This window comes from Megalops cyprinoides, chromosome 23 (genome assembly GCF_013368585.1).
Source record: "Megalops cyprinoides isolate fMegCyp1 chromosome 23, fMegCyp1.pri, whole genome shotgun sequence".
Lineage (NCBI taxonomy): Eukaryota > Metazoa > Chordata > Actinopteri > Elopiformes > Megalopidae > Megalops > Megalops cyprinoides.
In genome coordinates, this window is record NC_050605.1 from 18,077,847 (window position 1) to 18,104,030 (window position 26,184).

Genomic DNA, 26,184 nt, shown 5'->3' on the forward strand with positions numbered 1-26,184 from the left:
GGGAAATGGGAGGAGCTATGTGGGGATCAGCAGGATAAGGTGACGTGAAACAGCTGAAATGTCAAGCTGAGGCCAGTGACCGACAGAGGGGTCAGAACATGGTCAGAGTCTCAGAACAATTGTTTACATGCTTTAGGGACACTGACAAAAATACGTGGCGGCTGCGTTCCTCCATTTCAGTAGATGGCATGAATGGCTGAAACACGTATGAGGCCTGAAATGTTTATTTTTCATATAATAATGACATTCCTGACTGCAGCTCCACACTAGAACCAGTGGGTCCTTGAAGAGCTGGCTTTGAGAGTGGACAGAGTGGGCTATTTGACTTTTGACCCCCAACTGCTTCTCAGTAGATACTGGAGTATTTGCCTGGAGTTGCTGAGATGATTCTGTTGCAGTGTCTGTGACATCGGAGAACCCAAACGGTTCTGGGCAGCACATGGGCAGCACATCCTATCTCCTCCTTTTGGGGTGACTCAAACATGGGTGATTCTCCTGCACTGCACACTGCGTGGTGCATGTGATCTGCTCCAAGCCCTTCCAAGTACTTACATTACATTACATTACATTACTGTTATTTAGCAAACGCTCTTATCCAGAGTGATTTACACAGGTTACAATTTTATCCGTTTTATACAGCTGGATATTTACTGAGGCGATCGTGGGTTAAGTACCTGGCCCAAGGGTACAGCAGCAGAGCCCCAGCGGGGAATCAAACCGCCAACCTTTCAGTTATGAGCCCTGCTCCTCACCACTATGCTGCACTGCCGTCATGCTTTCCAGTATATTAGCACAGACTGGTGAGGCCCTGTCTTCCTTATCCATTACATCATCATAAGCTTTCAAACTGTTGTCTCTAATTTTGAAGGCTGATTTATACTGAGTCTGTTCTGTAGATGGCCAATTTTCTCTCTCTTTCGGTTCCCTCGGCCCCAGACCAGAACCCAGGGTTAGCGCTCACACTGTGAATGCGGTATTCAAACATGGTTTTTAAACGATCTCCACCTCTAAGTCCGACTGCACAAGCAGTTTGCACGCTGTCCGTGGTTTATGATTCTCTGCAAAGCCGCTCGCAGATCAAACTGCAATTTAGCAGCAATAAACAGCCAGGGTTTTTTCATCCACTGTCACAGGAGTGCTCTGCGCACAAAATAATTGATAAGCAACTAAAAACATCCCTCTGGAGGACAAAAAAAAGAAACCCAGTGTTAGGTGGTGAAGGCGGGCATCACGTTCTCTTTCCCCCTTTCTCTTTCCCTCCCGCCGACTTCATGACATCGACATGAAAGTCCTCTCAGGCATTAGTCATTCTGCTTTGTAAACAGAAACGCTCCTCGGCAAGCCGGTCCGGAGAAAACTCCTCCCGGATCACTCCGCTTTAAATCAAATACCAGGGGGGAGTCTAAAACAGGAACATGCACCCACACTGGAGGGCATCCACAGAGACATCTGCGGGAAAATTTGGTTCTCCGTTTGTTTGGTTTAGTCCCGTTTTTTCTTTATTTTTACCATATTTAGGAATTTGTTATTTCTACCGTACGTATAAATCCACTGACATTTGATTAAAAAGCTCGAGTTAAGTTGTTAATCTTAAACTTCAGATAGCCATCTCCTTTTGGCGCCTGCCCTGAGGCTGTCTTTCCTAGAGGCCCAACGGTCCAGGGCAGGCCATGCCTCCAGCTTTCTGAAAGTCCATTTGCGCTCAACATATTCGTGCCAGATATACGCTCTCTTATGTAGCTGTGTGAACTTCGCGATTGCCGTTACAAACTCTGCAGCTATGGTACTTAACTACTCCAAAATTCATGCGCTGACTGCAACCTAGCTAAAGTAAAAGCACTTAAAGATTGGCTCTTTTTCAAGCATGACTGCAGGTCCATGCATTTGCTTCGGTCAGCAGTCTTTTAGCACCTGGCCCCCTATAGATGTGGAACCGGCGGCCTCAGATGCTTGCTCTCTAATGGATGTGTTCAACTTGTTCTCACAGCTTGGCTCCAATGTCAGAGATCAAATGAAAAAAAACACACCCTCTCCACTAAAACTCTGGCCGGAGGAGTGGTCCTACAAGAGAGAAAGCACCTCGCTGTCTTCCGCGCAAAAAAGCTGGGCCCTTTTTCCCCTCTCAGACAGCATAATGTGGTGTCTTGGGAGAAGGACAATCTGTTCTATAATTATTAAGTGTTTCTTTGTTCTCTGTGAGCTGTATTTTCACTGATGAGTCAGGCGGTTTATTTAGATTTGTTTGCACACAGCGACAGTATTATACCGTAATAAGCTCAATCACAGAGATTATGTATCCAAACCGCTGTCATCGGAACAATGACCGATGTTTGGATGTTTTCGCGTGCGGGGGAACAAACACCTGCTTCAGTCATCCTTTCAGAACGGGCAGCAAATCAGGTCAAGCATAGACGCACGATGTTGTAGCCACTTGTTCTGGGGGGGGGGGGGGGTGGCGCTAAATAAGCCGTATTGTGGAGGCCAGCTTCTCTCCACAGTAATCATAATCTTCCTGGCTCCTCTGGTTCACAGTTCCATTCATCTCCTTGAGGAACGATTTGTTTCAAAGAGGGTAATTCACCGAGGCATGCAGACATTGCAATCCCGGAGGCAGGGAGGAGGAATCGCCCCTTCGTATGGAAACTGTTTTTGTTTAAAAGTACAAAATGTCAGTCGTGAAAAAATATTGCTGGCGAGATTAAATCTGGTGCAAATAAAATACAAAATAGACTCTGAGACATTCCCGGAGTTAGTTATTGCCTTTTTTAGGCTTGTCCAATAACAAATTCTCTATAGGTTATTTCCTCAGATGGTGAAAAAGTTATTAAATTTTTTTTTCATATATTTTGTTACATATTACATTTTGATATGCATGCATAAATCTGTATGCATATGTACCTATTTATGGTTATATATTTTATGTATTATGCATTTACCATGACACAGTATTCTCTGTGTATAAAAGAATTAAACCTACAGTAAATCCGTCCTTGAAAATACATGCTGTATCTGTAATACTTTCGGCTCACAGGTTATAAGGCTTGCTATAATTTTATTAGTGTTTTTAGCGTCATTTTTTCCTCCCTCCATTAATAGGTGGTTTTAGTGACGTATGAAGCAGTGTAATTTGCCAGCTGCAAAGCCAGACATCTTATCTAATGAATCTGAGCTAGAAGGCGTGCGTAGAGGACTGTTTTTCCTACTGTACTTGGCGCTGTTATCAGCTTAACATCTGTGCCTATGGGGCATACAGTAGATTCCTGGAAGCAAAAATAAGGGTTTCATTGTTTGCCGTGGCTTTGGGTGCTGTTCTTTTAGGCTCGGGACCAATAGTTATCTGTCAGCTGCAGAATCGTTTTAACGTAAAACACTGTGGCGAATTAATACCGAAAGCATAACAAAGTATAGGCAATCATGGTTTATTGCACGCTCCAGAATGTTCAGATAAGCAAAAATAGGAGGACTTCAGAGAAACTGCAGACGTACAGTTAATAACTCCTCTTTCCAATCAGAATATAATGGCCTTGATTTCTATTAAGATGGTTGTGTGTGTGTGTGTGTGTGTGTGTCTGTGTGTGAGCTGCAGTAATACAATATTTTAAGACATTGTAGTGTTTTCTGTCAGATGGGAAACTCCTCACTTTTCCCCCTTTTTCTGTCTCCCCACCCACTGTTTTATATACATATATGTGCTGAAACTGTAACAGGCTTGTTATGTTGTGTTTTAGCTGGTATCATTTCATTATTTTACAGTTATTTTGCCATTTTAAACACTTTCATTTTTTTTTGTTTGTTTGATTGTTGTATTTCACATTGCTTCTTGCAGTACGGTTAATACCGACTCGTGGAACAGCTCAGTCATGCTGACTATTTCCAAAAGCAGGTCCATGTCTGCATCCTACGCCACCTCTGCTGCCACAAACCACCTCTACGCCAAACGGCAGGGCAGACCAGGTGACTCTCCCACCCTCTCTGTGACTGCAGCTGCTGCTGTGTGTGTGTGTGTTTGTGTGTGTGTGTGTGTGTGTGTAAACTTGTTTGCGTGCAGTGTCTGTGAAGCAGCACGTGCTCGTGTGTGTGTGTGTGTGTGTGTGTGTACGCGGTGCATCAGCGTGTGAACGTGTGTGAATACGTGCAAAGCTGTCTGTGGTCTCGTTTGTGTCAGGGATGAGAGCACAGTAATCTGTATGAGTGTCTGAGAGTGTCAGGGCTTTCAACCAAGAGAGGAAGTGAGCTGCTTTCTGATGCCTGGCCCCTAGCAGCACACCCCGCCACACTGCATGCGCTGGTGCATTGTGGGTAATAAGCTAGCAGACAGTCAGGCCACACAGGTCATCCCTGACGTTATTCAGTGAGTCTGCCTGACACACTTAGACAAACTAGACGGATGGATGGTTTTCGTTTTATTTAGGTGGCTTCCCAGCCAACTAAATAATGCTGTCTGAGAGATTACATTACATTTTTGGCATTTAGCAGATGCTGTTATCCAGAACAACTTACATATGTTACAGTTTTTACATGTTACCCATTTATACAGCTGGATATTTACTGAGGCAATTCTGGGTTAAGTACCTTGCCCAAGGGTACAGCTGCAGTGCCCCAGCAGGGAATCAAACCTGCAACCTTTCAGTTACCTCCTCCTTACCACTATGATACATCGCCACACAGTATTATACCCCAGATTAACAATATTATACCTTACTACCATCCTCTGATATTAGTTATTACATAAAATTGAAAAACTGTGAAAGGTTTGGGTTTGGGTAACAACACAACACTGACTGATGAGCACCAGTACATCCAGCCAAGCGTCCCCCTCGGATTTCATTATTTTAAACAGCATCCCTAGGAAACCCCCCGAAAGTTCAGATCATCACATAGAAATTGAAAACAAGTAGTAAACCTTTCCACCAATATCCCGGCCGCACTATGATAATGTCATGACTGCATAAGCGAAACCATTCGTTTTGTACTCAACACCTGCTCTACGTGGCACAGAGCCAGCCCAGCCTGCCGCGCAATCAAGGCAGCTCGTTGTATTATTGTTGGATTATCCCTGCATTTACCAGAGGAGTTGTGCCACTCAAAATGCCGAGTGAGCGGCAGTTTAGCGGAAAGTTGTATGAACTGGACGGCCGTGTGCGCGTTTTCCCCACGGTGCCGCGTTCCGCCTGCAGGCATTTCCTGCAGTGCGGCTGCAGGTTATGGAGCATTTCTGACGAGGCGTTCCAGTGGAAACCATTAGGGCCGGTTCCGCTCCACTTGGAACAATGGAAAAGCGGACCTGTTAGTGCAGGGAGGGGGGGGGTTATGGGAACACTGGAGGATGACTGGGGTTTTCAAAGATGGGGGAAATATCTTAACCCCTCCTCATTCGGAACAATGGAAAAGCAGGCCTGTTAAGGCAGGGAGGGGTGTATAATGGGAAAGCTGGAGGGTGACTGGTCTTTTCAAAGACGGGGGGGAAATATCAGAACCCACCCTCATTTGTTCCATTACTTTGACTTTTCGGATTTCTAAGTCCCTTTTTTTTGTTTTTTACCCGGTGATTGAAGAGGAGAGGCTGATAAATTGGCTATGACTGTCAGCGGGAGCGGTCCAGCGCAGATCGGAGATGAATAGTCTGGATCTGTGGCCCCTCTCGTGCCAGCTCCGCTGCTTTTGTTCTCTGCGCCATAATTTCCCATGAGCCCACTGGCAGAGAGGGCCCTTATGCTAATCTCGCGCTGGATGGAGGCTGTGCGTAATGGCCCAGTCGTTTCGGATTCGTGGCCGGCGCCAAGCACGCTCTGGACCCGCTGCTTCCAGTAAACGGCACCAGCCGCCGCGTTTGTGTTTGGGAGGAGGCGCTAACAGCTGTGGAGGGTCACCGTGGAAACAAGGAACGCCCTCTCCCACTCTCTCTTTAGTGATGTCAGTCGGTCTTGTTCACTATGACTTATTCACGGTCCCACCCAGAGTCAGGCAAGAATTGGGAATCTTGGCTGGGAAAGTACCAAGATCTTAAGTACGAAGGGAACTTAAGTACAAAGTGTGGTTGGGATTAATTCTGGTCAGTTCAGTGGTTAGTGCGCTCCCTCTGTTGTCCACTTGATAAGTGCTGATGACACGTGAGGAACACAACTAACTACCTTTCACAACTTCAGCCATACAGCTGCACATCACAGGCATACAGACATCCTGTGCTGCTCAATTATCTGTAAATGCCAGAGCAACAGAAACTGATCACATTGTTTCCAGTGTGTGTGTGTGTGCGTGTGTGTGTGTGTGTGTGTGTGTGCGCGCGCGTGTGTGTCTGTGTGTACGTGTGTATGTCTGTATGTTTGATATCGCTTTATTCCGCTTTAATTTTATGCTATTCCTCTTATTTTGTTAGTTCTTGCAGTAGCAGCAGTAGCAGTGATATATGCATATATAGCCATTACCATCGTACAGATGCACATAATATGATGCTTGTGTGAGATTTACAAGCAAAGAAGGAGTCAGTCCTGCATCTGGTCAGCTCAGTGCTGATTGTTGTCTGATGTAGATGATCACCTGTACGGTGTGTTAGCCACAGATAGAGGTATAGCCACAGATATTATGGTGCTGTGGACAGCTCTGGAACCTTCAACAACAGCATAAAAGACATCAGAGTGCAGTGGATAGAGGGAATCCAGAGATACATATCTGTTTAATAAATTGAATATCTGTGGCAGATTGTTGCAAAATAATACATCAAGAGACCGGCCACTCACTGAAAGTACAGCTTCAAGGCCTACCTGTGTGTCAGGAGAGTGAAATATGGATCTGAGAGTTCACTGCAAGATTCAGATTTATCCGAATCAAATTTGGAGATTGACAAACTAAATAATATGAAAGTTATTTATTTTCAAAGACACTTGTGTTGTAAAAGTCATATAAAACTTGTATAAAGTATGCATAACACCTTCATGAACGTGGTATTGCTGCTTTATAAAGCCTTTATAAACAACTGCAATGCATTGTTACAGCTGAATAAGAGTGATATAGTACATGTAATAAAAAAAGAAGAACCACGCATGCAGACATATTGTACACAGCTCTTTGTTCTGTGTCACAAAGTGCAGTATTTATGACTGCCTTATAAAGTGGTAACACCATGCTCACAAATGGCTTATTTGTGATGCATGAACCTAGTGTGAAATGTAATATTTTTCCCTCACTTAGTTAGCTGTCCCAATGTAGGAGGAGATGAGGTAAAATCAGGAGAGGAACGCAGTCCCCTGTGTGGCGTGTGGGATGTAACAGGGTCCGACCGGACTGGTCTGCAAGTTTGCAAGACACTGCGGTTCTTTACTGCTGCTGCTGTTCCTGCCAGTGCTGTGTCGTCCTAACGGGTTAAACAGCGGGGTTTTTTAGCTGTTCAATGCATGCTTTCAGACAGTACTCTTCTTTGTCCTGTGACGTGCTCTTGACAGAGGGGTGCTCTCTCGCTAGGTTTTCCGCCCGTCAACGTCTCCCCCCTGGTGTCTCCGTGCCAGTCCCCTGGCCAGGGGACCCCTGTGTCTAGCCCAATCAGCAAGGTCCCCTCTGTGGACCTGCCGGAGCCCGCGGAGTTGCTGAGCGAGCGCGCTCCGGGCGCGCACAAAGCCTTAACCCACACTCGCAGCGCGCCGGGGTCCACTGCCCAACACTCCGTCTGCAGCAGGTAAGACCTGCAGCTGCACTTCACCTCCCCCACCAGCAGGGGGCGCAGTCCTGTGTGCCTGTCCTTCCTCAATAATACGTTTCACAAGAAAAGCTACTGTGTGAAGAACAGGTTGTGTGCAGGCACGGTTAGTGTGGTCAGCGAGAGACGTGCTTTATAGAGGGTGCGTATTTGTTTGTGTGTGTGTGTGTGTGTGTGTGTGTGTGTGCATGAGAATGTGTGCATGTCAGCATTGAGTTTGATTGTCTGTGTTATTGCATATTGTGGATTTTGTTTAAGCAGAACAACAAACTGTGTGTTTTATGTTGAATCCACAAACCAAAAAGCCTTCAGCTGGAGACCTTGGTATCTCTGAAGTGGAGAGAAAGAGAAGGAATTACTGTATAAAAAATAATCATCTTCATCATAAGCTGTCAGGCAGGAAGAGATTCTTTTTTCAATTTGGCCCTGAGCCAAGGGGAACCAAATTAGGAAGAAACAACCAGAGTAAATTTTCCCTTAATCAAAATGTAGACAATTACCTCCCTTTTGAATCAATTTTTGCTTTAGAACCCAAAAACAGCTGCATATTTACTGAATAAATTCAGGTTAAGGGCCTTGCTGTGCATTGCGCTGTCCTCAAACTGGGCCTGCAGACCTCTGGCTCCTTAAGCACTGTGCAGGCCTGTTTTCCGAAGCGTCTGGTTGTCAAAGCAGTGCTCTGTACGCTGTGTGGTGCGCTGGTTTTCTTTGCAGCTGTTGCTCCAGTTGCAGTTCGACCTTGTGACTAAAGAATATACAAAAGACAGGCAGAACTGGAATGAATGCTGTGCAAGTCGCTGGTTCAGAGAGAGAGAGAGGCGTCAACTAAAATGTAAAGGCCGGACTGGTCATAACTCGTTGCTCAAAGAGTCCCAGTACTTCTGCGGTGGCCGAAACAAATGTTAACATCGCTTGGGAGTTGAGACTGACAGACCATTGCTGTGTTTTTCACATCACAGCGGTCTTCTGTATGTGCCCGAGCTTTTGTGGTGTTGTCTGCGTCTGTCAGCCTCGTCTTTAGTGTGATTTTGTGTAACTCCTCTGCGGAGACAGAGCCTGTTCTTCAGAGTCTGTTACTCCTTTCCAATTTGTTCTGCATTATAAAGGCCAGTGTGGGCCCGTAGAGCCGAGGGTGTCAGAGTTCTCACATGAATAGGTTGTTGAAAGAAGATTCGGGAAGATGATTTCCACACAACCTGTCACACAGTCATCTGAATGTGCGAAAACTGGTTTTCTGGCAATTGTTTCCACTAAAATCAGGGTTATTGTTGATGTACACTCTGGTATGCAAGGGTATGTTAGGCCCACAGTCACTGGAGGTTGTCAGTGCTTAACCTTAAATTTAACTGTGTCAGGTGCTCTTGAGACAGGAAGAGAGAGGAAAACCATGTGGCATGGAGCAGGTTTGGAGTTGAATCTAATCCCGTCAATGGCCATCCTATGAGGCACCTTACAGTATCTTGCTTTATGCAGTTTTTGAACCTTTCTGTCTTTCTGTCTTTTCTTTCTTGCTATCTTTTCCTCGGGTCTTCCTCCATCTTTTCCTCGGGTCAGGAAATAATGTTCCCTTTTACCCAGATTAGCCTATTTTTCCCCCATTCCCTCTGGAAAAAAAGTTCCTCTGGCACTCTGTGACAATATAACTGTAAAAAAAAAAGTGCTCTATAAATACATTTTGATTGATTGAACTGAGAAGCCACATTAGAATAAACACGCACATCTTGGAAACCTTGTATGGTTTTTCGCTTTTAGTAAGCATTTTCCTGACCTCTGACCCCCTCGCTGTCTTTCTCACAGCTGCGGAAGACCATACAGCGTACTAAGCCATGGGGAGGGGTCGATGGACAGGGGAGACAGAATACGCAGAACAGGTAAGCGCTCTTCACCGTGAGGCGAGGGTGCGTCTTCACCCCGAAAGAGGGTTTATCTGAAATTTATTGCGGACCGCTGCATTTTAGACAGGCCTGGAGATGCGCAAATGATAACTGACCACCGGATTTCACTCATGTCCTCATTAACTGAGGATCTCTCTTACTCTGCTGCGTATTCACCTTCCAAACGACCTCTCATCCTGTCTCGATGCCCAAGCATGTCATTAGAGAAGTAAGCGCTGGGAATGAATATAAGCACTGTGTTTCATAAGGCAGTGTCCTCTTTCCCCTCTCTTTCCTCTCTCTCTTTCCTCTCTCTCTGTCCCCCCTCTCTGTCTCTCTGTCTCTCTCTAATCTGTCTCTCTCACTCTCTGTTGATGTCTCTATCTTTCACTCGCTGTCTCTCTATCTCTATCTCTCCGTCTCCCTCTCTCCCTCTCTCCCTCTGTGTTCTGCAGATGACCCAGCGATGGCTTCGTCCGACTATGACAGCACCCACGAAACCAACAACAGTGACAGCAGTGACGTTACACAGAATGAGGAAGATCCCGAGAACGCCAAAAAGCCCGTAGATGGCCGGGTGGGATGCAGGACATACCCGTCTGAGAGCATTATCCTGCACCCGCTAATACTCCCAGAGGTATAAAACAGCTACCTAATGCTTGTCAAAGTGTGATACAGCTACCAGATACCCCCAAGGTATACAACAGCTACCTGAATCTTTCACTGACATACATCAGCATGTCACTTACCCCAAAAGACTGCAGGACAGCTGTCAGGTACACTTAGCAACACATTTACATTTATATTTTGTCTCTTAGCGGAATCTCTTATCCAGCACAACGTACAATGTGAATACATTTAACGTTGCATTTACATTTTTGACATCCAGCAAAGCACTCTTGCGCAGAGAGGCTCCCAAAGTCACGCCCAGACACCTAGCGGCCATCTGAATCAGTGATGGTGCAAGGTTATAGTTAGGTTGAAAGGGTTAGTGGAATTTGGTTCCTTAGCAACAACCTGACTGTTTGATCCATATGGTGAGAGGTTACACTGCTGGTACTGAAGGCCTTGTTCTGTGCTCTCTGTCCTCCAGGACAAACCCATCCTGGCCCCCGAACCACTGGTGATGGAGGAGCTGGAGCCCCTGATGAGCCAGCTCAACAACTGGAACTTCCCAATCTTCAACCTGGTGGAGAAGACCCACGGCAAGTGCGGCTGCATCCTCAGCCAGGTGAGAGACTGCTGCGTCTGCGCAGATCCAACTGCAAAGCTCAATCAGCCAATCACCAACCAGTGGGTAATTTGATAGTGGGTCATATGAATGAAGATTAGGAACCACTTCACCTATAGGCAAACAGGTTACATGCAGTCTGTGAAGAATCTAGATTTGAACTTTTTTTCCAGTAAATGTTTGCTTATGAGTTTGTGGAAGTTTCTGAGTCTATTTTCCCTAAAGGCTTATGAAAATCAGTTTAAATCTTGAGTGATACTTTAGAAAACCACCAGTCAAAAAGTGCTTTAAAATCAAGTTTGTTTGTTTTTTTTCATTTTGTTCATCATTGCTGCTGATGTCAGAATAGAGGGATTCATATTTCTGTAATCTACTCTCTCTACTCTCTTGAGCACTTTATAGAATCACTGTTTTTCCACTGTGCGTCCCAACGCCCTCTCCAAACACACACACACAGACACACACACAGAAATACAAGTAAACACACACACATACACAGAAACACACACATAGACACACATATACACACACACAGACACATAGGAAAAGGCACACACACAGAAGCAGAGGCAAACACACAGACACAAGGAAAAAACACACACGCATAGACATACAGAAACACACAAACACACACAAACGCACACACAAAAACACATGCAAATGCACACATACACAGGCACACACACATGAATCAGGTTGGAATGGAGCAGAGCCGGTGTGGGCTGCTCCAGGTGAATGGCTGTTGAGCGTTACTGAGCGGCGAGTGTGCCATCTCCACCTGAAAACCAGTTTGGGCTGGAATCCAGTGGAGAGATCAGTGGCAGAACAGCCGTGACCTCATCCAGACAAACAGCAGCCACCTTTCCAAGCAGCAGAGCCAATATCAGGCCTCGGGGCTGGGGACACAGGAGGAGGGAGAGCTTTCAGAGAGGGGAGCTGGAGGCGGAGGGGGTGGAGGTTTTTGGGACAGGGTATGAGGCAGTTTCCAGTGGGACGCGCAGTGAGGGCAGCAGTTGGCCGTGTGGGATTCGGTGGAGAGGGAGTTAGGGCGGGGGCTGAACCCGTGCTGACAGCCTGCTGGAGGGAGAGGAGGGCCTGGGGAGGCCAGCGCTATGCCCCCCCCCTCCCTCCACTCAGCGGAGAGCAGAGATGCTGTGTCCCACCAGCTGCCTCTGTCAGCATCTGGCCTTGTACTGTTCAGAAATGTGTATGTGTGCATGTTTGTGGGTGGGTTGCCTTTAGTTATTAATGCCATGCAATAACTGCATTTCATGGCCATACATGTGCACACACAGACAGGCAAACACACACAAACAGAAGTATGTGTAACCATACATATGTATATTGCATTACATTATTGCCATTTAGCAGACACTCTTATCTGGAGCAACTTACATAGTTTACAGTTTTTTTTTTTTACATTTCACCCATTTATACAGCTGGATATTTACTGAGGCCGTTGTGGGTTAAGTACCTTGCCCAAGGGTATAACAGCAGTGCCCCCAACGGGGAGTCGAACCGGTAACCTTTCGGTTACGAGTCCTGCTCCTTAACCACTATGCTACACTACTGGCTCACTCTGCTCACAACCAACAATTTTGGAAGAGAGGGATAGAGAGAGAGAGAGGGCAATGAGAGATGGAGATGTGCACATGCTGCTGTTGGGGGGGGGGGAGATGCCTCGCGGTTTTGTAGCCGCTGCAGAAAGTCTGAGGGGAAGTGGTGGGGAGGGGACAGCATCACTGCTGGCTGCTGAAAGCACACGTTGGTCAGACAGGACTACAGGCTTAATGAAGCAGTCTCTGAGCAGCGGCTCACAGGAAAGGGGAGTCTGAGTGTGTGTGTGTATGTGTGTGTGTGTGTGTGTGTGTGTACTGAAGCCCTGAGTCAGATGGTGGCAGCACAGTGCCATCTGCTGGTGAAAATAACTCACTGCCACAGTTTCTCCTGCTGGCTGATGAGTCATACATAAAATAAAAACTGTAAATGGTATCACTCTCATTCCCTGCTGGGGTAACTGGACTGTCTGGAGGCGCTGCCGTAATAATACTGACAATCTCTGTGAGAAAAGGGAAAAAGCCATTTATACTTACAGTAGAACAAAAGTGGCACAAGAAGAGACACAGCTCAGAGCAAAAGGAAAGTGAGGTGTGGCTCTTCACTGAGTTTCAGTGCTGAGGAGGAGAGGCCTCTTTAATTGTGTCTCTGAGGTCATTTTCAGTGTTTCTCTGTGGTCAGTTTCTGTCTGTGTCTCAGTGGTTATTTCAGTGTGTTTCTATGGTGAGTTTAATTATGTCTCTGTGGTCAGCTTCAGTGTTGCTCTGTGGTCAGTTTCAGTGTGCTTCTGCGGTCAGTTTAATTATGTCTCTGTGGCCAGCTTCAGTGTTGCTCTGTGGTCAGTTTCAGCACTAAGGAGGGTGGCTTCTCCAGTGTTGACCCGGAGTGTGACGTGTCTCGTTCTTCCAGGTCTCGTACCGGCTGTTTGAAGACACAGGACTCTTCGAGACGTTCAAGATCCCGGTGCGGGAGTTCATGAACTACTTTCACGCCCTGGAGAATGGCTACAGAGACATACCATGTGAGTGAGGCCTGCCCATGTGCTAGCAGTTCACGACTCTCACTCACCAGTGCCACGCACAGAGCTGCAGACAGGGGGCGACAGAGAGCTAACATTCATTTAATGGCAATCCTGAACTTCATTTTGACCTGAACATCTAACAAGTTGGTTATTAGTAGCTGATTCCTTTGTACTTGACTGGGTCTGTGATAGTGTTACCTTGCTACACTTCACATTTTATCATGGAAGAAAACTACTGATTAAAATTTAAACCCAGATCCACTATCAATTTGTTGTAATCAAAATATCAAAATTTAATTTGAAGGGCACAGAGGTGCTGCTACAATAACTGACACAGTTCAGTAAAGACAAAATTAGCTGCTGATGATGGGTGATCCTTATTGAAAGTGCATGCCTGTTAATCAGGGAAAAGAAAAACACGTTCAGGAGGATTATAGATTTCCAGGAAAGTTCTCTGCTTCTCTGCCTCCTGGTACACACAGATACTTTTTAGCTCATGGTATATTGTTGTTGTAGTTTGTATTGTGATTTAGAAAAACACCTCAACTGTCAAAAATGATTCCTTTCCCAAGGACTGTAGCAATTGACTCTGGAATGATTTTGAAAGAAAGGGGACCACTTTGGGATATTATCTCCCAAAAGTACTCTTTAAGACCTTAGCAGTATTTCCGTGATTGCGCCACTAGGGGGAACGTTCTCACTTTAATCATATCACTGTGACCAAAGCCCCTGACAGCGTGACACTGCCCTCTAGTGGATTCAGTTGGCATTACAGCAGCCCTTGCTTCTTTCCCTCTCTTCCTCACCAGATCACAACAGGATCCACGCCACAGACGTACTTCATGCAGTCTGGTACCTCACCACACAGCCCGTCCCAGGCCTCCCCAGCCTCAATGACCATGGCTCTGCCAGTGATTCGGGTAAGACCAGGGCACTTTCTGGATCCTTCAGATTGGCATACGAGTTATTTTTATTATTTTGCCCAGTACTCACAACAAGCTGACCATGAATGAATGTGTAAGGATATCGGCACCTCTTTATGGACCATGTGTTATATATAGGTATCATAAATGAGATGGATACACACACGCACACACACACACATGCACACACATACAGTATTATTTCAAATCATTGCATTACATTACATTACAGTCATTTAGTTGATGCTCATATCCAGAGCAACTTACAATTTTCTGTATTTATACAGCTGTGTGTTTACTGAGGCAAATGTGGGTTAAGTACCTTGCCCAAGGGTACAACAGCAGTGCCCCAACAGGGATTTGAACCAGCAATCTTTCATTTATGAGCCCTGCTCCTTACCATATGGGAGGTGATTGCCTTGTAAATGATCTGTACTGGCATTTTTATGGCTACAGTCTGATGTGGTGGTAAACAGCAGCAAGCTGCCTTGTTCAGTAGGGGCAGGGATCCGGTGTGTGTGTGTGTGTGTGTGTGTGTGTGTGTGTGAGAGAGAGAGAGAGAGAGAGAGAGAGAGAGACAGTGCTGTGTCATGATGCCGTGTCCCCCCGGGCAGACTCGGACAGCGGCATCACCCACAGCCACATGGGTTTCCTGATGTCCAAGACGTACGCGGTGTCGGAGGACGGCTACGGCTGCCTGTCGGGCCTCATCCCCGCCCTGGAGCTGATGGCACTGTACGTGGCGGCTGCCATGCACGACTACGACCACCCCGGCAGGACCAACGCCTTCCTGGTGGCCACCAGCGCTCCGCAGGTAAAACCTCAGGGGAAAAACATTACATTACATTACATTAGTTTACATTCATTTAGCAGACACTCTTATCTAGAGTGACTTCCAGCACAACAAAACAGAAGTGTATCCGTTCGAGTTGAATGAGCAACAGTGTCAGACCAGGCTAACAGCACTCCCAAACCGGTGAGTGTGAGCATAACACTATTCAAGCGCTACCAGAAGTTAACTTGTGCAACCTGACTAGACAAGGGAGGCAAGCATATACTGCTATACAGTAGCAGTATGGTCACTAGATCATCACCAGTCAAATACATTCCAACCGCTCATGATTTTGAGGCTTATTTTCTCAGTGCAATTTCCAAATCTGTACCTTGCTAGAGAGCAGTCTGGGGCTCTACTGAGGTCACAGGTTTGAATCCAAGTCATCTCAGTGTATTTCTCTAGAAAATAAATGTTTTTGCTCTGTGGCTCCCCTTGTAGGCGGTGCTGTACAATGACCGCTCTGTGCTGGAGAACCACCATGCAGCCTCCGCCTGGAACCTCTTCATGTCCCGCCCTGAGTACAACTTCCTGGTCAACCTGGACCACCTGGAGTTCAAGCGCTTTCGATTCTTGGTCATCGAGGCCATCCTAGCAACCGACCTGAAGAAACACTTTGATTTCCTGGCTGAATTCAACGCCAAGGTAACAGTCACGGGACAGCGGTACTTCCTTTCAGACATCACATGACAGAAGCTCTCAGCTGTAACTTGTGATTAGGGATGGATGAGTGCATTCTGGGTAATTGATTGGGAAAAGACAGTGTAGTAAAGTGTTGGTGTGGTGCCTTTTACCCATGATCCCACACTGTTCAGCACTGCTGCTTCAGAAGATGTAACACAGCTGAAAACCTTCCACTTTGTAACAAAGCTGACAATGTAGGGCAGGAGGCTATGGGTAAGTATTTCAGGGAAATGCGGTCAGGCAAGAAAACAGTAGTAGCCATATGAGTCACTGTTACCAAAGTGTCTTTATGGCAAAAAGCAAGTGACACAGTCGACCATAATCAAGACAAAGTAGGCAGAGCAATTACCCTTAAACTAATAATGGTCTGAAACCTGTTTCTGATTCCTGTGGCTAACATGCGTTACAGTTTAAGCAAATATTACCCACTACAGCTGGTTCCATTTTATGCACTTACTAATATTCTTATGCTATAGTGTTACAATTCCCTTGAGCACCTCACATGAAAGTCTTTAAAATTACAACAAAGACATTGAGTTACATTAAATATTTTTATTATGGAGATCAGTTGTTTTTCACCAGTTGTTTTTTAAACGATTATTGCCGAATTTATTTCATGTGTAGTGCACAAACACAGCTCTGTCAGTGCACCCAAGTAAAAAGGAAGTAGCCCTTTACTGACTGATACTTACTGTACATGTATTAAAAACAGGTTCAAGATGGTTATCCAATAAAGATCATGTGGTAAGATCCCCAGTTTACCCCTCAGTGCCACTGCGATTGACATAGAAATCAGCCCTCTTTTTACCCATAATGCAATGGGAGAAGCAAGCAGTGAGCATCCACTGCAGAAAGCCCTGGGAACTCAGCAAGAGGAAGCTGGGTTTCCCAGGCAGGACAAAGGAGGAAGGGGACTATTTTAGATGGCGGAGGCAGGATGTGGCGTTACTTGGCAGTTCTCTGTTTTCATCACGGGCATAAAACCACATCTGGTGCCTATTGACGCAAACACGCCGAGCCGAGCAGCGCGGGGATTAAGGACCCAGTTTAAAACCCCAGCGCTAGCCGTGGTGCCCAGCCCCACGCTGTTCGCCCCACCACCGTGGGCCTGGCTTTGCCTTTTCATCTCTCCCAAACCAGCCTCCGCTTTCTCAGAAAAGCTGAATGAAATTATTTTTGATCAAAAGCTGATCACACCACCGATTTTCAAGGCAGGGGCCGGCGAGCCTTGCCAGGAAGCAGTTTACACCCCCCGGCACTCACGTGGAATATTTATGGCTTTCATAAAATATGTGCAATTATCCTTCTCCTAGAAATAATTGATTAACCCGGTTTTATTCAGTTATTATTTTTGTAAATCCAAAACCGAGGATATGTTGCTACAGTACAGACTATCAAGGGCAGCCATTCTCTGTGACGTCTCTGGTTGTAAGTGTATGCCTCATACAGGACACAAGTCCATCACAGGGGATTGAATCATCTTTAATGATGTAACAATGACTGCACCATCTGTAGTGATGAGTAACAAGGAGAGGGGTGGAGGGAACAGTCTGTATCAGGTGTTTCATATGAGCCACCTGGGGGCTTTACCCATAAGGCCACTGGGCTACTTAAAACAACTTATGGCCTGTTACCTAACCATGGAGAATGAACTGGTGTAGTAAAGGAAAGGAATATGAAGTATCTGAATTGCACTGGAATAATAGCAATGGATAGTATTAAAGATAATAACAGGCATTTCAGTAGATGCTACATACATTCTGGACAGTATCTATGGGAGGGTCAGTGAGCACGAGGTGGATCAAACCAAAAGTGACGTCTACCAAAAGGAGATGCAATTGACTGTAATGAAATGCAACTTCAAAAATGCCTCTTAATGCGTAAGGTCACTAAGACTAACATACATCCTTCCAGAAGTCAATTTTCCTGATACAGAGTTAATGGTAGTCAATGGTGAACTGGTTCAGAGACTGCACTGTCACTTTGGCCAAATGCTTTTCTGAAATCTATGGTGACGAGAGAATGAAAAGTACCAGACTTGTCGGTAATCCTGAGGAGTTTGTTTGCTAAATCCAGGAGACAGCAGGTTGTAAGTCTTCCTGTGAGGTGACCTAACTGTTGGGCATTTGCAATAAGATATGACTACAGGCCCTGCGTTTAGCAAAGCTCTCTGCAATCCTATCCGGCACAAATACAGAAATAGGTTCGTGCTCACCGGTGGAGGAGGCTTAATGTTAAATTAATTGTAATGCACACAGCCTGGACATGAAATCAGACACTGAATGTGATTTAGAGATTGACTCGCAGCTCGCATGAGGGCAGTTACAGTTTCTTATGATGAAGCACCGGTAACACAACACTCTCCCAAGGTCTCAAACTGAGGTGTCATTTCAGCATGTACACAGAACACATTTCATATTTTCATACTCTGATGCATGACGGCACTAAACCTGTGAACACTAGCTTTTTAGTCGTCTTCTTTTTTTCCCCTGTAAGTGCTGATTGCAAGTGACCTTCCCTCTGTTGATGCTTGCTGCTCTGTTTAGTTTACAACTCAGTGTTTTTGCATTGATGTAGGAATGCAAGTCTGTTGTGATCTCCTTCTCCAGACAACAAAATATCCTGCATGCACCATGTATTCTAACCGCATTGTGCGTGAGCTATAACACGTATCGTAATATCATATATCAGATCAGATATCATAATGTATATACTGTGTGTGACACACTGCCTCAGGGCACAGCACTACCTCATTGTCCTATATTTTAATACAACAGCTTGTCGTGGGTTATTCCCTACATAAAACATGTTGTGACAGCTCTTAACAATATTGGATTTCATGCAGAAAAAAGGGAACAAATTGGACAACCCTATCGTACTTTACCGTACTGTATCAGCGGCTTTAAGTTGGAAATTTAGTTGAAATTAAGTTGTTGGCTCTGTGTGAATCCTTTTTTGGTATTGTGTTATATTGTATGTATTGTGGTATATTGCATGGTATCACAGTGTATTGTTTATCAGCTGTTTTATGAATCTTTTTTGTTCCCGTTTCTCCCTACCTCTACAAGGACTTTTATTTATAGGCCGGGGAAGAATTCAGTGTTATCTCAAAATGCTTTTATGATTGCAAGTGACCTTTTTTGTGCAAAAAAAAATCTCATAAATAAAGTGGGTAAAATCCCTCCCCCCCCAGGTGGGCGACGACGTGGGCTCAGGCATTGACTGGTCCAATGAGAATGACCGGCTGCTGGTCTGTCAGATGTGCATCAAGCTGGCCGACATCAACGGGCCGCTCAAGTGCAAGGACCTACACCTGCAGTGGACCGAGGGCATCGTCAACGAGTTCTACGAGCAGGTGAGGCATTCCTTCACGCTTCCTCACTTCCTCTTCCTGTCTCTGTGGAGATGGGGGCAGGCACCATTGTAACGCACCATCGCTAACCCCCTACCGGTTTCCCACACAATACTATGATAGGCTTTTTTTAAGGAAGAGTGTGGTGAGATGCTGGTACCGCCACAGCCCTGGCTGAAGCAGGCCTTTCAGTAACGACAATCAGATTCTATTACTCACATCTTTTTTACTCTCCAGGGTGGCTCACTCTTTCCCAGCTTTCTTCTGCTTTCTTATAGCAGGGTTTCAGTTGGCGCAAACGTAGTGTAACCCTTTATATGGGAATGAAACAGCTGGAATTCACAAAAATCGTGTCAGTATCACTGCCTTCAGGCAAGGCCCACCTTCTATTGGATAAGCCCTTCATTTGCATTCATGCCCTCTTCAACAACTGTAGCAATTGAGACAGTGTTACAGTTTTTTGTGTGATTATGGTATATTTTTACTTAATCTGAACTATCAATGCTTTGCATAACAAAAAAGAATTTCACATACAACTTTCATTCAGATTTCATGACAAAGTGTTTTGCACGTGTATTGGTGTTTATCGTGTGGGCATTGAGGATGATACTTAGAGTAAATAAGAGGTAGTTGGTTTGAAAGTGCGGTTTGAGTGCAGTCTAAATGTATGCCATTCACCCTAAGCTTCTCCCAAAAACCACCACCCCATCCTTCAAAACTATTTCCAACCACACCAATTAGATGCCGGATAACGAGGGGTGTGGCGCTCGATCGGGGGACCCTTTGTCCCCATCAGACTCGATGGTCACCGCCGTCCCACTCAGGGGTGCGCGAGGGCCCCGCGTGACACAGGCTGAGCCTCGGTGACTCATAGCCACAGCGCTGACGTCCGGGCGCCCACCAACGGCAACGGCACTTCAGCAGCAATGACACCGGGAGGGCAGTGACGCACAGGTGCCAGGCACCTGCGCAAGATTCCGCTGACGGCGAGGCCGGCTGAGCAGGGTCTGAATGCGGGAGGACCTTGTAGGAGTGAGGAGAAAAGAAGGTCGCAATTCGTCATGGCAAAAAGCAGCTTGCGTGCGCAAGCCCGCGGCTCCTCAGTCTTATATTAACATGAATGGGTACAGGGACGTTTCTAGCTATTGAAAAGATCCGGAGCTTAGTCAAGCTTGCCTGGGGCTTATCTTTTTTTTTTGAAGGGAGATAGGCATCGGTACGTTGAGGAGGTTATATCTACCTTTATAATAAATAAATATTATCACACCTTCGGATGCTGCAAGTCAAGTTCCGCCCTGTTACACAGTCTGTCTGTTGTTTTGCTATAAACGCCTCCTTTTTCAGGCGAAAATATTCGGGGCTAGGCTTAAAATATTCGGGGCTAGGCTTAAAATATTCGGGGCTATAGCCCCGAATGATCGGACCTAACGACGCCACTGAATGGATACCATTCGCGGGGAAGAGAATGCGGTAATACAGTGGACATGTGAATACCACTTACAGCATTCAAAACAGAATGACACACGCACATAAGAATTCTTGCTCATTGTTCCTTCCTATTGTGTTTGCTGTGCTTTTTTATTGTTGGATATCTACCAAACTGATTAATCTCCTTATCAAAGTGCAAAGGCAATATGCTGCTTGGGATTTGAACCCACAGCCCTCTGGTTACTAGCACCGCTCCCTCCCCGCTACATCACACGGCCGCATATTGTTCGCGTGTCACGTATGTGTACATGCTGTTCCTGGGGAGTGTTAGCACGCAGCGTAATGGGAAGATATCTTAGCCCGACTCCGTGGCGGAACAGCAGATTGCGGTATTATGCATCTGACTCAATCCCATCTCCTGCAGCCTTTGCTGTGCTTTCATTTTGATCCCCCGGGAAAAAGAATCCCATCAAGGAGGGGATTTCCATAGGCCTTTTTCTTGCCCTTTTTTGTCGTCTGTGGAGTAAGGCATTCCTGCACACCGCACACCGACAGAGCGCGCAACAGCTCCTGTGCCCGTTTCCATGGCAAAAGGAGACCCTGACATCATAAACCTTAGTTACTTATGCCGTTGGATAATGTATTACGCATAAGCTCAGCAGAAGATTACTTTAGCGCCCCAGTATTCAGGTCGATGTCCCAAATTGCATCCCTGCCCCAAACAAGAAGAAAATTGTTTTAACTGACAGCGAGAGCAGGCAAAACGAAAAAGTAAGGAAATTCACATTAGCACTGTGGCATGTATGTTTTTTTCAGTCCTTTCCAGTACACACTGTTATGATAGATGGTACTCGACTGTACATGGCTTCGTTTTAGAGAGGATCACTAGACACCAGGGTAATAGGATGAGACACTGAGGACTCACTCTTGGCAAACCAGCTGTCTGTGACTCATGGTAGAAATGTGTGAAAGAAGTGCGCCTACTCAAATCATGCGTATCCCAGAAGCTGTCAGGCACGATTCTCTGTTTTAATGTCTCTGACCTAATTCAGTTCCAGCATTACTGAAATATATTGTGAGATATGAGATTCCATCACAGGCAGTAGATTGTAGGTCTTCAGTGCATAATCGGAGGGGAAGAGCGTTATGGACTTTGTACACAATATAATTTAATCCTTTTTTAAGTGATTACTTAACCATATTATCAAATAATAATCAATATACAGATGCATACGAGACAGTTTGGCATTGGGGATTAGGATTAAACCGCAAGATTGCCGGTTCTCATCCTGGATGGGGTGCAGATGCTGTGCCCTTGAACTAGTGCCTGAAACAGGATTTCTTTGGGAAAAATATCCAGCTGTTTAAATGTATAACGCATAAAAATGAAAACTGTGAATTACATCACCATGTATATGGGCCAAGCGTGGGCCAAGTGCATGTTAATATGTGTCAGGTGTGCTAACGTGTTGATAGGGGCAGCAGTCTGTCATAGCAGTAAGGAGCAGAGCTTGTAACTGAAAGGTTGCTGGTTCGATTCCACGCTGAAGCACTGCTGATGTACCCTTGGGCAAGGTACTTAACCCACTAAGTCAGTAAACATCCAGCTGTGTAAATGGATAAAACTGTAGCCTTTTTGTAAGTCTCTCTGGATAAGAGCGCCTGCCAAAGGGCAATAATGAAATGATACGTAAATAATGATGCCGTTGCAGGGTGACGAGGAGTCCAGCCTGGGCCTTCCCATCAGCCCCTTCATGGACCGCTCGGCGCCGCAGCTGGCCAAGCTGCAGGAGTCCTTCATCACCCACATCGTGGGGCCGCTCTGCAGCTCCTACGACTCGGCCGCCCTCATGCCCGGCCGCTGGGTGGAGCCCGCCGAAGGCGAGGAGGAGGAGGAGGAAGGGGCGGACACGGACGAGAACGAGGATGACACGGCTGAGGAGGATGCCTCCACGGGCTCTGAGGCCTCCCGTAAGACCGCCTCGCCCGCACCCAATTTGCCCGGACGCCACATGGCTTCCATTTGTGTGTTTCCACATCAGATTCACTCATCTGTTTCAACATCGCTTTTGCTTGTCCAACACTTTTGTTTTGTCCAACGACGTTTGCATTACATCACATGCAATTAGCAGACGCTGTCATCCAGAGCGATTTTCAGCACAACAGAACAGAATTGTATCCATTCAAGCTAAATGAGCAACAGTGTCAGACCAAGCTAACAACCCTCTCAGGCCAGTAAGTGTGAGCATAATACCATTCAAGCCCTTCCAAAAGTTAACTTGTGCAACCTGAATGTGCATGTCTATCCGAAAGTTTAGAGTGTTTCAGGCAAAGCCTTTAGTCTACGTCTGTGTCTGCTGGTTGCTGTTTCAGTTTTGTTGAAAATGACCTAAATGGTGATTATTGTTGCCTAATTGGACATTAATCACTGCTCTCAGCTCATTAATGATTAAGGATGGTTTCAGGGGAAGATTTAATGTGGCTACTGAGAGCCTGACTGTAAGCAAAAAGCAGCAGAGACAAGGGCAGCCAACGACCAAGCGTGGGGTAATGCTAAATGCTAGTTTAATCAATCAATTTGGGTTCCTTCGTGCTCTCTTTCAGAGAAACGAAGCCCCAAGAAGAGGAGGAAAGTCTTCTGCCAGATCACCCAGCACCTGCTGGAGAACCACGAGATGTGGAAGAAGGTGATCGCCGAGGAGGCTCAGAAGCAGGAGGAGGAGGAGGGGGCAAAACGCCTCGGCAACCCCACCGAGCCAATCCTGGCCATCCACGAGGAGGAGGAGGAGTCAGCGAGCAAAGAGGAGGAGCCCACGGAGGGCCAGGAGCGGGAAGCAGAGACGGAGGAGGAGGAGACAGGGCCCCTAGAGGAGGAAGAGGCCCCGGCGACCGAAACCACACCGGAAGAGGAGGCGGAGCCACAGTGATGGAAGTTTCTGGGGATAGCCAAGAGAGGAACACCGCTTTCCAGAGCCAGAACGTCTTTGAAGTTTTTTTTTTTTTTTTTAAAAAAACAGACTCCTGATATTTTGTTGCCAGCACATCACTTAGACACAACACTGTAGAAGTTTGGGGAATATGTGCCTAAAGAAAATATGGTGGGGGGGAGAGGTTGGGGTTTGGGGGGAGGTGGGGGCGGGGGGGGGGGGTTCTAATGTTTTACACGTAAATTAATGAGGTCAGATCCAGATCTGGCCCACAAACTCGACCTTCCGTTTGAGGAAGCTTCCACACTGTAATACGGGATCACGAAACAGACTCCACACCCCCAGCCCCACCCCAGCCCCACCCTAGCCCACCTCCATCCAATCCCCAAACCCCCTTCCCCCTTCCCACCTACCCCCCCCCCCAATGCCCTTCCCCTCCATCCATCCATCCAACACCCAAAACCAACGTGTTCAAAGTTGAACCTACAGACTGGTCTGTTTTTTTCTAAGAGTGATATTTTTTAAAAAGAAACATTGATATTAAAAAAAAAAAAAAGAAAAAACATTGGACACACAGCTCTGAGCGGCATCCAGGCTGTTTCCCAGGGAGACGTCCATGAGAGCGTGTGCACAAGTAGCAGTGTGACTATAATGGACTGTCGCAAAAGTATACATTTTTAGATGTTCTCATTCCATTGTGTGCATAGGATCGGTAAAGAAGACGAAGCTCTGCAGGTCTGAAAAGCTTTATCCACAGTCAAGGATAAACCACAGTCTTTTGCAGTGCACATTGTCTTGTTTCCTTTCTTTCCCAGCTTGAGTTTCCCCTGTCCATGAAATCCAGCTAAAACACCTCCACAGTATTGTAAGGCACGAGAGCGAGCTGTTGCTAGCATCCTTTTCGCCTCTTTGTCATTGCTGTGAGCCAAATTTCCTGCTGTTCTCTTCTTTTTGCCTAAGATAGTCTCTTTCATTGGCTGTCACCTCTGTTACCGTTGACAGCTGTGTTTTTTTGTAAATATAATAGGGATTTTATTTTGTTGTGTTTCTTTTCATATGGCCTTTTTTTAAATTGTAGTTGTGTGTAAAGCTGGCCAAAAAGGGAACTTCTATGTTTTAAAAAAAGGGTCCATTGGCTGTTAAGAGAGTAATTAATGTAATTTCTTTCCTCTTTATTTTTTGAAGCCTTATTATTCTCACAACATAGCATGTCTTTATAACCGGTGGGTAGCTGATAGCATTTGCGTCAAACTTCAGATGTGGAGGCACGAAAGTGACACCTCAACAAAGATCTCCAATCCAGACAAGAGGCCATTTTTTTCTTTGCGGAGAGGACCAGTCCATTGATCCTTGTAACTGAACGTGCACAAGTGTGAGATTTCCACAGCTGGTAGACACACCCTTAGATACGATTCTGAACAGAATCCCTGGTGCAATAACTTCTGATCAGAACAGCCGTGAAAAAAAGGTGATCGCAGCGGCTGTCTGTCCAGGTGGTCCAAACAGGGTTTAGAGCCGTGGATTGTTCTCATTCCTACACAGCAAATCCAGGGACAGGTTTGCGTTATGAATTATAGCACAGTGTTCGTCTGGCCTATGACGCTGGAGTAAAAGATGGTTTTGTCTGGCAGTAGTGAAAATTATAAGCTGTGCTGAGAGACTGGCAGGGCAGTCACAGAGCATACAAGGCCACGGCAGCCGCATACCTGAGTATTGTTGATGGATCACAAAAAAAAGAGTGTGGGGCTTTCCAATCCCCTCCACATTTGGAAAGGTGCTCTTATTTCTGCTGTGGGGAAAAAGGGAGGGGTGGGGGGTGGAGGGGTGGGGGGGGTGTGCTTATTAACCTTTTGATTAAGAGGGGCTGGTAAGCGACCCCCTGCAGGGCATGTTCAGAAAAGATTCCCTGTGAGGTGCTGAGGTACTGAGGTCCCTGCCTCGCATTCTCCACAGAGAACAAGGCAGCCATTATGTTCCGGAACTCTCCGCCTGGGTCTGGTGCTCCCGCAGTCATGCACGGGGGATGAATGAATAAGGACAGGCTTTCTCCACCCCAGCCCCATGCCTGAGGGAGCTCCCAGTGACGCGAGTGATCCTATCAGTGGGGCGGGCCCCCCCACCCCAGAACCCCGCCGCCCCCCCCCCCACCCCAGAACCCCGCCGTCCCTGTGCACGTCTGCCACACTCGGAGGCACCCGCGAGGGTCAGCACACCCAGGCCCGACACGTTCACGCGGTCGCCAACACGCCGCTTTGATGTGCAGTGACTCTGATAGGATGTAATTGCTCCCTGGGTCGAGCGATACCGTATCATCAGCCCACACTTTGGGCTGGCGGAGCCGAGCTGTCGGTAAAGTGGCGCTCAGAAGCCGAGTCACTCCGGGCAAGAGAGAGGATTTTGCAGTGCCATCCCTTTGAAGCGGAGCTAATTAAAAGAGGCTGGATTTCGGAGGCTGCGGCTGTGCACTGCAGTTAGGCTGACGTCTCTTGAGTTTTCTCCCTCGTACGAAATCCCACCATTACGTAACTCCTAATATCCTTTGGACAAATATTTTCGAGCAAATCCGGCGTACACAGTAAAAGCAATACCCCCCTGCCTCTGTTCATTTCCTTCTAGAACGCGGATGTTGTCCTCTCAGGTTTTCAGGTGTGGCTAGACAGCAGGA

The 26,184-nt window shown here is 46.4% G+C and overlaps 1 protein-coding gene across 1 annotated transcript in view; it reads left to right on the forward strand.

Moving 5' to 3' along the window:
• LOC118770726 (cGMP-inhibited 3',5'-cyclic phosphodiesterase A-like) overlaps nt 1-23,519 on the forward strand; it is a 105,046-nt gene extending 81,527 nt beyond the window's left edge. Inside the window, exons 5-16 of the mRNA XM_036518492.1 lie at nt 3,884-3,954; nt 7,459-7,669; nt 9,488-9,561; nt 10,020-10,201; nt 10,658-10,795; nt 13,262-13,373; nt 14,183-14,293; nt 14,911-15,110; nt 15,570-15,773; nt 19,006-19,167; nt 22,305-22,563; nt 23,197-23,519. Coding sequence (XP_036374385.1) covers nt 3,884-3,954; nt 7,459-7,669; nt 9,488-9,561; nt 10,020-10,201; nt 10,658-10,795; nt 13,262-13,373; nt 14,183-14,293; nt 14,911-15,110; nt 15,570-15,773; nt 19,006-19,167; nt 22,305-22,563; nt 23,197-23,519 — 2,047 coding nt within the window. The remainder of the gene's footprint in view (nt 1-3,883; nt 3,955-7,458; nt 7,670-9,487; nt 9,562-10,019; nt 10,202-10,657; nt 10,796-13,261; nt 13,374-14,182; nt 14,294-14,910; nt 15,111-15,569; nt 15,774-19,005; nt 19,168-22,304; nt 22,564-23,196) is intronic.
• Nucleotides 23,520-26,184: the final 2,665 nt, after the last annotated feature.